The following is a 13,720-nucleotide window of genomic DNA, read 5'->3' on the forward strand; positions in this document are numbered from 1 at the left end:
ATTACTTAACGCAATTAGTTGATCGGATAACTAGACTTGGTGTCTTGTTGACCCGATATGACATATTGGTTTGGTTGGTGAGATTGGATAAAGACATCTCTGAAAATGGTAAATGTTATCACTTTGTTGGATGAGGCATGCCCGCCTTCCTAGCCCATCCATGAGCATTTCGCCGGTACTTTCATATTAAACGAAATGCATACTCAACATATCCAAATTAAATGTAGTTCATCGATATTTTAACATCTGCATTTAATGATCATACATACGAAACTCATTTGGTAAAACAATAGTGGGTCGTAGATGAAGTACCCTGAGAACTGAATATTAGATTCTCCAAGATGAAGCATTCCAGAAACTAATAACCACAATGAAAAGAAGGCTGAATTTGGGATGACCATGTCTAGTTTTATGATTGGTAACTCTCGAGAAGAAAAAACAATCATCCCAACAGTAAGAAAAATATATTACCCGTATAGTCGTATACCACATTTCTTACAAACAAGTTAGTTCGACGTTATTGTTTTATATGTTTCTAAAAAATTGATGTTTTAGTGTTTTTTTTTTTAATTATTCTATAGAAAATGATATTTTGAATATATTATATTTTTTATTAATTGAAGTTAAAAAAATCATAAATTTCAATTAGTTTGTATTGAAAATATTTGAATTTACTAAATTATTATTGGTTCATAGTTGTGGAAAAATGTTTAGTGTTAGAAAATTATGCATGCGTAATTAGATATTAATTAGAAAACTCTAAAAAAATAATCTTTTTATATAAGGATTATATGTAATGGAACTCATACCGCTTTGGTATCTAAAAGGTTTAACGATAAAGCATATGAACATCCGAAAGGGTTATTCTTCCCGTTAAAGAAGACTCGAAAGATTAATTCAAAGATTCCAACCAAATTAATATATACTTATGGGAAGATATTCAAATCAAATTATTTCTAGAGGGGTGATATGAACTGAGTTTATTAGTCCTTTTTCCTATTTCATTTAATAATTAAGTACTAGTATCCAATTTATACCACTCGTGATGTTTTTTTAAACAAATGATATAAGGTGTAGCAATCCAACTGTTTTACAACCAACTTATATTTATATATGCACGCATAGACACATACATAAATAAATATATATATATATATATATATATATATATATATATATAGTGAAAAGTGAGTGATATGACAATTTATATAAGATATACAAATTGAAATTGATAGAATATCAAATGACAAGCATATTCGAACTAACAATGAAATTTAAAGACTCACGCAATCTACTTATTGCACAAAGTAATTGGACATTATCTGTTTCATATTCGAGAAAATGTTCAAAAATACAAATCTTTTTAAATTATTCGAGTTCACCTTTTATTCTATTTCTTGAAATTTACTCTAATATTTCCATCAAAAATACATTGACCCAGTAGCCTAGCCATTGTATCATAAATATTCTTCAGTCTTTATGTATGTTTCTTCCAAAGGTCAATAATTTTATATTTATTAATGGATTTCTCCTTATCAACAAGAAAACTGTTCTTCAATATTATTTTATAAAGTCCTGAAATTTTGAGCTATAAAACTTGGTAATTCACTCAAAAAAGTGTAAACCCTGTACTGTGAAAATATTGGAGGAATGAAATAGTTATGAACTCTTGATATGTTTCAAAACAATTAATAGATAAATTTACACTAGTGTTGCTATAAAACTACAAACATCTACCTTTTGATGTTGGCATGTTGCCAGCTCCATTATACTCCAGGGTCAGTGTTAGTATAACATTATAATTTTACTTAATCAATTTTTAATCAAAGTTTCTAAGGAATAAAAAGTCATGAGATTTCTGGTTGGTGAATTAAAAAATTGAGAGAAAGAAAGAATAAGAAAATGAGCCGTTTCCTACGAAGTATTAGTCTCAAGAGAAATCATCAACAAAGCTAATTAAATGTGAACGTGCTTTCTACAACGTCACTCCTCTAGTTCGTATAAACCGCGTTATTATGTATTTGAGTTTTAATAATGTAATCTAAGGTTCTTAAGCTCCGGTTTTATAATGTTTAAAATTTATATAGTTGAAGAATGATATACGTGGTCAAACTTTAACTTGAAACAATAATGTACCACTTGATTTTGTAGATATTGATATTTTAGTTTACTATTAAGTGATGTTTTACCATTTTCAAAATAATGATGTTTTGTATTTATGCAAATTTTTGTTTTCTCCATCATATAATGTTAAAGATTTGTATAGTTGTAAAATGATATACGTAGTAAAATATTAATTTGAAACAAATGTACCACTTGATTTTGTAGATGTTGATATTTTTAGTTTACTATTAAGTGATGTTTTAACATTTTTAAAATAGTGATGTTTTGTATTTACACAAATTTTTGTTTTCTTCATCATTTATTAATACTACTAGATGAATTCCCACGCTACGCGTGGGTTTGTTTTGAAAATTGTTAAAATAAAAATGTGTTAATTATTTTTGTTGCTAATTTGTGTTTATTTTTTTGTTTGTTATTGTATACTTAATAAAATTAAACTCATCTTATGTACTTAAAATATTTATTGTTAGATTCGTTTTTGACTCTAAATATCTAATTATACATTTTCATGTATAATCTGATTATTTTTATATCTAAAATTCTAGTATTTGTTCATTATCATGAATCCCCACAACAAGAATATAAGATATTTTTCTCTCAAGAGTACTTTTCGTATGAAAAGAAGAAAAAGAAAGCAAAAATTAAAGAGTTATTTAAGTAATACTTTTAGATTTTATGCTATTGCATATAGCCATATAAGAGAAATAGATTTGTCTTGAATTTCGTGGTATGTCTAACGTCTCAAAGCCTATTACTTGTAAAATTTTGCAAGTTAATGTTACGAACTTACCATAAGATACAAAAATGAAAAGAGAAAATGTCATATGATAAGATATGAACCATAACGTAATAATAAAAAAATATTAAAGGTAAAAATACTAAACTAATAAGATATTAGGTAGCAAACAACTAAACTACAACACAAATAATTATTTAGTCATTATCGAGTGATGACCATTGACTATTAAATTAAAAAAAAATAGAAATATAATAAAAGTAAAATGAAAGTAGTAATTGATTTATTAAAATAATTTTATACTTTTATTTTTATTTTGAAGAAATCATTTAAGAAATGGATTATTGGAGGATTTAACACAATAGGAGACTTTTGATTTTCTTTCAATTAATTTTGCTGATTTTTAATTTAACTAATATTGAATGACACATGTCATTTACTTGTGTGATGATGTCTCATTCATATGGAGAGAGTTGGCCAACTTTTATATATATGATTTCTAAACTTGAAAGCTACCATTAATGCCGGTGGTATGTATGACATAATCTCACTCTTGTTCTCTTTACAATTGCTAAAACAGTCTACTACTAATTGCACAAAAAATGTTCTTACGTAAAAAAAGTTCATATCTTTATAATTTTCAATAAGTAAGCTTGAATCGATCAAAATCGTCCAATAAATAGTTTTTTTTTTCTAGTAACCATCTCGCTTTGCCAGTTTCAGGTGACGATCTTCAAATAACCTCTCGTTGCAGAGGACGATCTTCATTTAGGTAGTTTTTCTTGCCAATTTTTTTTTTCCCAGAAGATCATCCCCATCAATTGTAGGGGACGATCTTCATCTAGGTAGTTTTTCAACGTGCATGTTATTTGCCATATATCTTCTGGTGTTATATGTATTTTTTTGCTTGGATAGGGACAACAACATTCCTGCTGACATTTCTGCTGATCGAGCTGCTGTTGCAGTTTTGTTTGAGGAGTGGTTGGCTCTAGATGAGTCAACGAAGATCCGGCACACTATGGAAGCTTCTTTTCGCCACACTATGGAAGTTTTTAGCTACTTAATAGGGCACTTACCTACTTGATCTTTTTTCTTTTTTCAACATACTGGTGTTATATGTCCTTCTTGTCAAACTCGTGTGATCCGCTGGTCTAGTGTTAGGAGCACTAGGTGAGTACCCGCACTACGTGCGGGCTTTCACTTTAGATTTCATAATTATAAGTATATAAATGTAAACATTAGGTTAGTTTTTGTTAATAGGCAAGAAGACAAAATTTCCTTTATAAACGAGATTACCCTGATACTAAACATATAAATCTACTTTTTTTTGCATTTACATTTAGATTCCTAATAAAAAACTGTTCTCACTACATATTATCTTTTTATAATATTCTTTCATTACTGTTATCCTTAAACCAAAAGAAGAAGACAAAATGCAAAGAAAATTGGAGTACCCGCACTAAGATCAATGATCATAGTATTTAGGTAAAGATGTTAAGCATTGATAATTGGGTTGTCGTTTCGTTTGAACAACGATGTTATTAGTTTATAGCAAATAAACAAATAGAACCAAACCTTGATAAGCCTTATTGATTTGTCGAAACATAAATGTAAAATAATTCTCGTCTTTAAATTTTTATCGTTGCCACTTTTGCAAAAACAACTAAAACAATACGAATTCCATCACTGAAGAACTCCATCATTGAGGATTTTAATCCAACAATTTGATGTTAGAGGTTCTGACGTTCTCCTCACCATTAATATATTATATAGAAAAGTTTTTAAGAGAATAACCTACTCAAAAAATTTTAGAGTATGAGGAACCCCAATAAAATAATTATATTGAATAAAAAAAATAATTAAATATAATTAGTATTAATACAATTAAATATGTTAATTTTTATAATATGTATAATTAAATAATATATGTTCCACTAACTTAAATTAATTATTAGTGGACACATGTCAAATGCTAAAGTGATGATGTGTCACTTATATGTAGAGAGTTGGCCAACTTTCATATATATGATTTGGAGTTTAAGACTATTAATTACATATGGATAACAAGGCAAGTTTACAAGTTGTATATATTGGTGTGATTCAACCTATATCTATTTTTGTTCTATAAATGTAAAACTATAGTCTCAAAAAAAGACAGTATTACAAAAATGCATTTTAGAGAGTTGAAGAGTCTAAAGAAGTGAAGTTTACTTCTTTTTTTTTATGGATCGACAAAGTCTGTGCCTTAGCCGATCCCTAGTACACTGGGTAACTAGGCCCGGCCCGGCACAGATTTCTATGATGCATATGTATGGAGCCTCAAAATATAGAGGCCCTTTTTTTTTTTTTTATAATGCTTATAAGGCCTTGAAGATAAGGTTTAAGAGAGAAAACTAGAGTAGATAAGAAGCTTTGTGAATTGTATCGATTTCTTCTACTTGTTTAGTTGATTTTCAAATTCAGATTTTCATATTCATCTGTTATCATCGATTTACGATCAGCTTGGCTTTCTACCAAAGGTAAAAAAAATTTATTTGATTTTAGCATTTTTACAATTACAAATTTACAGTTATGTTCTGTAACACTTTTTGTTTCTTTGTGGTCGTGGAGTTTCAACATTTTTATATTACAAAGATGAAATAAGATTCTAATTATCCTAATTTATATCTTTATATCTTTTAATTTCATAGATATGAAATCAAGACATGAGGATGGAGCTAAAAAACGAAGAAAGAAAAAAAGAGAAGAAAAATTGACAAAATCTCTAGCCAATTCTATGTTCAGATATTTGAAAAAACCAAAATGTTAAAGATTTTATAATGTTTAAAATTTATTTAGTTCAAAAATGATATACGTGGTCAAACATTAACTTGAAACAAATGTACCAATTGATTTTGTAGATATTGATATTTTAGTTTACTATTAAGTGATGTTTTACCATTTTTAAAATAGTGATGTTTTGTATTTATGCAAATTTTTGTTTTTTTCATCATATAATGTTAAAGATTTGTATACTTGAAAAATGATATACGTAGTCAAATATTAACTTGAAACGAATGTACCACTTGATTTTGTAGATGTTGATATTTTTAGTTTACTAGTAAGTGATGTTTTAACATTTTCAAAATAGTTATGTTTTGTATTTATGCAAATTTTTGTTTTCTTCATCATTTATTAATACTATTTGGAGTTTACTATTAATTACGTATGGATAACTAAGCAAGTTTACAAGTTGTCTTAATTGGTGTAGAACTGTAGATCAACCTACACCATTTTTGTTTTGTATAAACGTAAAACTATATTTTAAAAAAAAAGACAGTGTTACAAAAATGCATCTTAGAGAGTTGAAGAGTTTAAAGAAGTGAAGCTTACTTTTACAACCTATACTTATTTTATTTTAATACATAAATTCAACCTATACATACACGTCTTAATTGAAGTAAGTGAAAATGAAAGCAAATAAATTCAAGTCATTCAACAAAAGCTTTTGGAGGAGATTTGACGATTAATTAAATAACAATGTACATAGCTAGGTAACATTATACTTGATTAATTAAAAGTGTGGGTGGTTCTTGAAAATATTTGGAAGAAATCTGATGTATTCTTTATTGACGAGGTCAACGAGATATATACATAAACACTATTGCATTATTGTTTGTTGTAACATACACTCTTATAAATGTCTAGTTAGATACCATAAGAATTTATTTATTTAAATATTATTTTTGTCAACACCATAAGAATTTATATCAAATTTAAGTTAGAACTAAATTTCTTCGTTATAATTTTTTTTTTTCTAGATAAAGAATATCTTTGTTATAGTCTATAGTTTTATACTCATCATCACCACCTTCCTTTCAACACACGGAATCAAACTCCATCAACTCAAAAATAGTAAGAGGAGAAACTGAATTTGAAGATAAAACATAAACTAGATCATTGTATCTTTATTTCTTTTCTACTGCAAATTATTTAAGATATACATTATTCTTATTGTATAATTTGTACTTTTCCTCGTATACATTTTTCTTATTGTACAATTTATACTATTTCACTTTCGAGTTTCGATATATAGATGCATCATCGTGGGTGTAGATCTTTTCTCTCCTTTTCCCCTCACATCTCCTTATGTTCCTCGCGGCCGCTCCTATTACCTCTTGGAAATAGTGATAAATATAAAATCAGCCTTGTAGCTAAAAGTTCTCTCACGAAATCAAGTTTTCTACCAACTTGATGTTAATAATATCTTACGATAAACTTTACATAACCCAACCAGCGGGTTCATTGACAAGGATAATCGCGACGCACTAGATTCTATTAACAAGGAAAAGGAAAATGGATCGTTTTTTAACCCAAAAATGTAGGTTTTGTCACGATAATTTGTTAAATATTAGTCTCCAATTTAAATTTCCTAAAAGTGTTATACTTATCCAAATAGATTGATATTTTAACTAGAAGCACTTAAATCCAAAGTCCTTAAATATTTGCATAATTTACTAAATATGGTTTACTCCTTAAAACTCACCCACAGCAATCACACTTGTTCATCCTCTGATTCAAACTCAATGTGGAAGGGATTATCATCACCATCTTCATCAATAAGTTTATCTTCCTCTCCATCTCGATCCAGCTCCACAAACCAGTCCTCTATATTTTCCTCAGCACCATCTACAAGCACATCGGCATTTTCCTCTTTGATCCTCTTTCGCTTGTTGAACAACTTCGAATTGAATTGCACATAAACTACACTGTTCATTTGATCAGTGTCTAGTCTATTCCTCTCACTTTTGTGAATCTACAACATGAGAGAAGAATTAATTTCGGAGTTAACATTTACCAAATTTAGAAACAAAATCAAAGTTAATACACAAAAGGAGAAACCTCTTCGAATGTACTCCAGTTTCGTTGACAACCAGATGAACTAGAAGTTAAAGAGAGAATCTTCATCGCTAGTGTTTCCAAACTAGGCACAGATACTCCGTATGTTGACCACCAGTGCTCTACATAATCCAATTGCAACATAAGTGGTAGTTTTACAAACTTAAAGTTATAAGAAGTAGATCAAAAGTCGAGAGAAAGACCTGGACCAAACTCGTCGGTATTCTGTTCACATCCTCTTAATGCATAAGGTGTTCCAAAAAAAACATCTTTATCCTGATAAATTCTAAACTCGTCGACAGCTTTATCTTGTTTCTCGAGCTCACCATGGTAAAAAGTCTCAACACAATTGAGAAAGCCAGTCATGAGTGTCCCGTCCAGTTGAATGGTTGGTTCGTTATAGAAGTAAAACGGGTTCAACAAGTAAGCGGTCAAATGTAATGGAGAATCCAACCTACCTTTAATTTTCTCATCGATGATATCTAAGATAGGTTGGTAGTACCTTTCCAAGTTTTTAGTAGCAGCTTTGATAGATCTTTTGGCTTCCACTAATTCTCCATAAATAAACCCCATTGAAGGTTTTTTCTCTCCATCGACCATCCTAAGAACTTTGACCAAAGGCTCCAAAACCTTCACAACTCGTTTGACCCCATCCCAAAACGCAGGACATGTATAGTAGGCACTTCTACCCTTTACATAATTGGAATCTTTGCATTTGTCCCATTCATCACTAACAAACATAAACCTTAATTGCTCTTTCCTCGCCAACAATCTTTGCAAGGTCAAGAAGGTTGTTGCGAATCTTGTGACTCCAGCTCTTACAATATCCCTTTCCTTTGTATGACATCTCATCATAGCTAAGGTCTTTTCATGACCATATATGAACATGGTCACAGCCTTAGCTTTCTCAATGTATTTTGAAATCTTTGGCAACTTAACAATGTCTTCAAGCATCAATTTAACTGTGTCAGCAGCGCATGATGACCAAAATATACCTGGTCTCTTCTCTTTCAACATCTTTGCTGCTGCTAAGTTGTTCTCCGCACTGTCAGTTATTACCTGAACGACCTTCTCAGCACCAACATCCTCTATGCATTTATCAACGTACTCAAAGATAAATTTACCAGTCTGAGGTTCTTTGGAAACCTCTTTCGAAGAAACAAAACATGTCCCTCCTCTTGAATTGACACACAAATTCATTATGTTCTTCTTTGTGTCGCTCCATACATCAATCAATATAGAGCAGCCATTCTGTTCCTGTTCTACCTCTAAGCTCTTCAGTTTTTCCTTAATTATTTCTTCTTCTTCCTCCAACAATGTTTCCCTCAGTTCACACTGGTTCGGAGGAACCCAACCAGGTCCAAATCGCCCTAAAGCTTCACAAAACGACCTAAATGAATCACTCTCAATGACATTAAAAGGAATACCAGACTGATATATCCATCTACCACAAGACTGATGCACTGAACTCATTCTCTCCTCAGAAACCACATCATTAGTGTTTTCTTGTCCTGTTTCGCCACCTAAAGAATCCTCGGTAGTAACGGCCATCACGAACTTATCCATTGGATCTTCATCCGAATCATCCTCTCTATTCTGCTCATAAACCTCCAAACTAAACATATCAGCTTCTCTTTTCATTTTCCTCTTCTTGTTCTTCGCTTCCAAGATCGCTTTCATACATTTAAACTGATCTTCTTTCGTAGACCGTGGACACGAGGAAACATTCCCCTTACGGTGAGCAATATGTTCCTTAATCTTATACACACCTCCTCCCATTTCTTTCCCACACAACTTGCATTTAACTCTATCTGGATTTTTCGAGTCATACAAAATTCCATATTCCCATCTAACATCATTAGAATTCCGCTTCAACAACGAAGCTCCCGGAGAAAAATTCGACGTAGAAGACGAATCCATATCTGCAAAATCTGAATAATTTAAGAAAAAAAAAAAAACAGATCGATATCAAAATTTCAGAACATAATCTCACCAACGAGAGAGTTGCCATCAAATCTCTATTACACAAGATTCAATCGAAACATCAAACGAAATATTTCTGGCACACAGGAGATTTTGAAAATTTCACAGACGAATGACGAATACAGAACAAATCAATGAATAATATAAGCTAACTGGAATAAAAAGTACGTTTAATAATCAACTCACCTGTGACGGAGAAACGCCGGGGGAGATGAAGTTTTGATCAGAGAGTGACGATTAACGGCGAATTAGGGTTCTTAAAATGTGAAACTGTATCGTTTATGACGAGAACCGGGAAATTTTCCCGCGGAAATAAAAAACGGTTTAGTAATTATAATGACGGTTTGGTTAACTAATCTCTTAACCGGTTGATTGGTTTTCAAACCATAAATTAATCGGTAAGCCAAAAAGATATGGTCGAATTATCTTAAACCGGCTGATTGGTTCTCTGCCGAAATTTAGAATATTTAAAACTAGCAATGGAGATCCTCTCTTTGATCAAATGAACAGTCTAGTAGTATATGTGCAATTCAATTTAAAGTTGTTCGACAAGTGATATCTTGTGTTTTTGCTCCTTTTTAAGCTTTGTTTCTCTTGGTTTTTCATCATTTTGCATTCTTGTTTAGGTCCTTAGGTTCATAATTCCATAGCATTTCTTACTTTTAGGTTCTTGGAGTGGAGCATTGAGTTTTAGAAGCAAATGGAGTTAAAAGAAGTGAAGAATCAAAGAATCAAGAGGAGGATGAAAGCAATAGACCAGTTGGTCGATTGACTGGTCGATTGGGACCAAACCAGACCCGCGGACGAGAAGGAATCGAGGAAGCAGTCGACCAATTGGTCGATTGCCAGGTCGATTTACTGGTCGATTGCCTGGTCGATTGGGTACTTAAACCGGGTCAAAATCCGGTTTGTTCCGGGTTGACCCGGTTCGTTTTCTTTTCCTATAAATGTGGCTAAACCTAATTTCTAGATTTCTCATGCTACCTAAGCCTAGTTTTCTTCATTTCTCTTTGTAATCAACTTTAAACCTTTGTGATTCTTGCTTTTATATAAGTATTTCTTTAGATTCAACTTCTATCTATCTCTTATACTCTTCTTCTAACATGAATTTTCAAGGATTAGTATCAACTCCTTGGATTTTCATGGCTTTAAGTGAGTAGTCTTTTTAGAGCTTTTAGGTCAAGTAGATTAGGGTGGTTAGGTGATGATTTGTGATGCTTAGGACTTAGTCTTAATATATCCTTACTCTCTAGGTGCTCTTAGTGCTAGATTAGTCTTGATTAAGCTAGTCTAGATCATAGGAAGTTTCATGCCCGGAAGGTGTTCGATGAAATTCTCGAAAGAACTTAGTGAGTGCTTAGCATTCCTAGCCAATGGAAATTGATGATTAGGGTGCTAGGTGGTTAGTAAGACTTGAAATTAATGCATATTAGTCTTGTGATTGCCAATGGAAATTGATGTTAATTGCTTGATTAATGTAGAGTTATTGCCATGGAAGTGGATTAGCTTAAATTAGTGATCTTAGACCTAAGGATTAGCAAATAATTGATTGTATTAGCATCATAGATTATCCTTTGACCACCCAAGTCAATAACCTTAACCCAAAGGCTTATTCATTTAGCATTTTCGTCTTTGACTTTTTGTTGACTTTCGTTGACTTTTTGTTGACTTTTATAAATTGCATCTTTCTCATTTATTTTGCTATTGCTTTATGTTTATGGGTTATTGCTTAGCTTAGACACTTGTTTAGCTTTGTCAATTTCTTTTGGTTTGTTTATTTCATTTGCATTTTAGTTCCTTTTGTTTTTATTTCACTTAGGTTGTTAGTTTAAAACCAATCCTATATTTGCTTAGATTAAGAAATTATGTGTATTCTTAGTGTCTTAGATCTCTAGTTCTCTGTGGATTCGACCCTTAAGTGCTATAAACGATAACCATTAGATTGTGGTTTTTGGACCTTGAGGAAATATTAATTGATAGAAAACCTCCTAATCAATTTGGCGCCGTTGCCGGGGAACTAAGTAGATTTATCATTAGGATTTCAAATTTTCTTGAGACTAAGCTTGTTTCATTTTAGTTTGTTTGGTTACTAACTTTCTTTCAAGTGTTTGTTCTTTTTCAAGATACACTCACAAGGGAGAAAGAAGATGTCTTCCTACATGAATTCTATGTTGAAGCTCATATTGGAAGACCAAGAACGAGGGATAGTTTGGAACCCCACAAGCTATCAAGGAGCTTATGAAACATCCACCTCAAGAGAGTATCAACCGGATGGAAACAATGCTCAAGGGAACCAATGGGGATATGGTAGATATCAATCTTCGGAGATGGACTATGACTATGGAGCACTCTATTCTTCCCCAATCTCTAATGAAGAAGAGAATTACAACTTGTTGAAGTTGATTTTGGAAGAGCAAGAGAAGTATAATGAGAGTCTTCGCATGATTGACACCGAGATAGGTGCTTGGACTCAAGGTTCAAGGGTTTTTGAGACAACACATTTGGAGCCTATCAATACCAACCTTACACGATGGATCGAGGAACAAGAAGAAGAATGCATTCCTCTTAGCGAAACCAAGACAAAAGAGGTGCTTCCCAATGATATTGGAGAAGTTTTTGAGGAAAATGCTCAAATCAAGGATGAATTCCTCCAAGAAGCCAAAGAGTCTATAAGAGAATTTGAATTGCTTCTTGAATGCACGGTTGATGAGAATCTTGTAGTGAGATATGAAAAACAAGTTGAACCCGTGGCAATCTTGAGTTATTCAACCAAGAGCAATGAGAAAAGATTAGGTGTGGTTGGAAAAAGATTTGAAGATCCTTGTGAAGGTGTTTTGGTTTTTGAATACATGGTCCGAAAGCATCTTGGTACAATCTCCACCAATGAAATGAGCATTGATGAACCGAGGAAGGTACTCTTTGAGGAGATTAGGATGAAAAAGTTTAGGGGATGGTACTACGATGAATATGATCCGGGTGATACATGGATTCATCTCACTCTATTCCATAGATTCCTCAAGCTTCTTTCATTACTAGAGGTACCACTCCAAATCCTTGTACATAGTTTTATTTTTCTCGTCTTTTGCATTCTCTATTTCGTTAGTCTTTTTCAACGAGAGAGTTGCCATCAAATCTCTATTACACAAGATTCAATCGAAACATCAAACGAAATATTTCTGGCACACAGGAGATTTTGAAAATTTCACAGACGAATGACGAATACAGAACAAATCAATGAATAATATAAGCTAACTGGAATAAAAAGTACGTTTAATAATCAACTCACCTGTGACGGAGAAACGCCGGGGGAGATGAAGTTTTGATCAGAGAGTGACGATTAACGGCGAATTAGGGTTCTTAAAATGTGAAACTGTATCGTTTATGACGAGAACCGGGAAATTTTCCCGCGGAAATAAAAAACGGTTTAGTAATTATAATGACGGTTTGGTTAACTAATCTCTTAACCGGTTGATTGGTTTTCAAACCATAAATTAATCGGTAAGCCAAAAAGATATGGTCGAATTATCTTAAACCGGCTGATTGGTTCTCTGCCGAAATTTAGAATATTTAAAACTAGCAATGGAGATCCTCTCTTTGATCAAATGAACAGTCTAGTAGTATATGTGCAATTCAATTTAAAGTTGTTCGACAAGCGAAAGAGGATCAAAGAGGAAAATGCGGATGTGCTCGTGGTCGTGATGACGAAAATGTAGAGTGGTTCGTGGAGGTGGATCGAAAAGGAGAAGAAGATGAACTTATTGATGAAGATGGTGATGATTATCCCTTTCACATTGAGTTTGAATCAGAGGATGAACAAGTGTGATTGTTGTGGGTAAGTTTTAAGGAGTAAATCATATTTAGTAAATTATGCTAATGTTTAAATTGCATTTATCTTTATTGACTTTGGATTTAAGTGCTACTAGTTAAAATATCAATCTATTTGTCAATGTTACTGTTAGGTAATAAGAGAGGCGGCGAGGAACTAAATAAGGTTCGACT

At 32.1% G+C, this 13,720-nt stretch overlaps 1 protein-coding gene across 1 annotated transcript; it reads right to left on the reverse strand.

The window, feature by feature from the left end:
* Positions 1-7,267: 7,267 nt before the first annotated feature.
* LOC9329838 lies at positions 7,268-13,035 on the reverse strand. The gene is made up of 4 exons (XM_021010421.1): positions 13,008-13,035; positions 7,942-9,669; positions 7,742-7,860; positions 7,268-7,655 (listed from the first exon to the last, which is right to left on the reverse strand). The coding sequence occupies exons 2-4, from the start codon at positions 9,656-9,658 to the stop codon at positions 7,395-7,397; spliced, it is 2,097 nt and encodes a 698-aa protein (XP_020866080.1). The 5' UTR covers positions 9,659-9,669; positions 13,008-13,035; the 3' UTR covers positions 7,268-7,394.
* Positions 13,036-13,720: the final 685 nt, after the last annotated feature.

The sequence above is a fragment of the Arabidopsis lyrata genome (assembly GCF_000004255.2).
Source record: "Arabidopsis lyrata subsp. lyrata unplaced genomic scaffold ARALYscaffold_1, whole genome shotgun sequence".
Taxonomy (NCBI): domain Eukaryota; kingdom Viridiplantae; phylum Streptophyta; class Magnoliopsida; order Brassicales; family Brassicaceae; genus Arabidopsis; species Arabidopsis lyrata.

Excerpts from the sequence above, each read along its gene's own strand:
- LOC9329838 (XM_021010421.1), bottom strand. The coding sequence starts at position 9,658 with ATGGATTCGTCTTCTACGTCGAATTTTTCTCCGGGAGCTTCGTTGTTG. Across the intron at positions 7,861-7,941 it reads TACCGACGAGTTTGGTCCAG|AGCACTGGTGGTCAACATAC; the intron begins GTCTTTCTCTCG and ends TGGATTATGTAG. Across the intron at positions 7,656-7,741 it reads ACTGGAGTACATTCGAAGAG|ATTCACAAAAGTGAGAGGAA; the intron begins GTTTCTCCTTTT and ends CTCATGTTGTAG.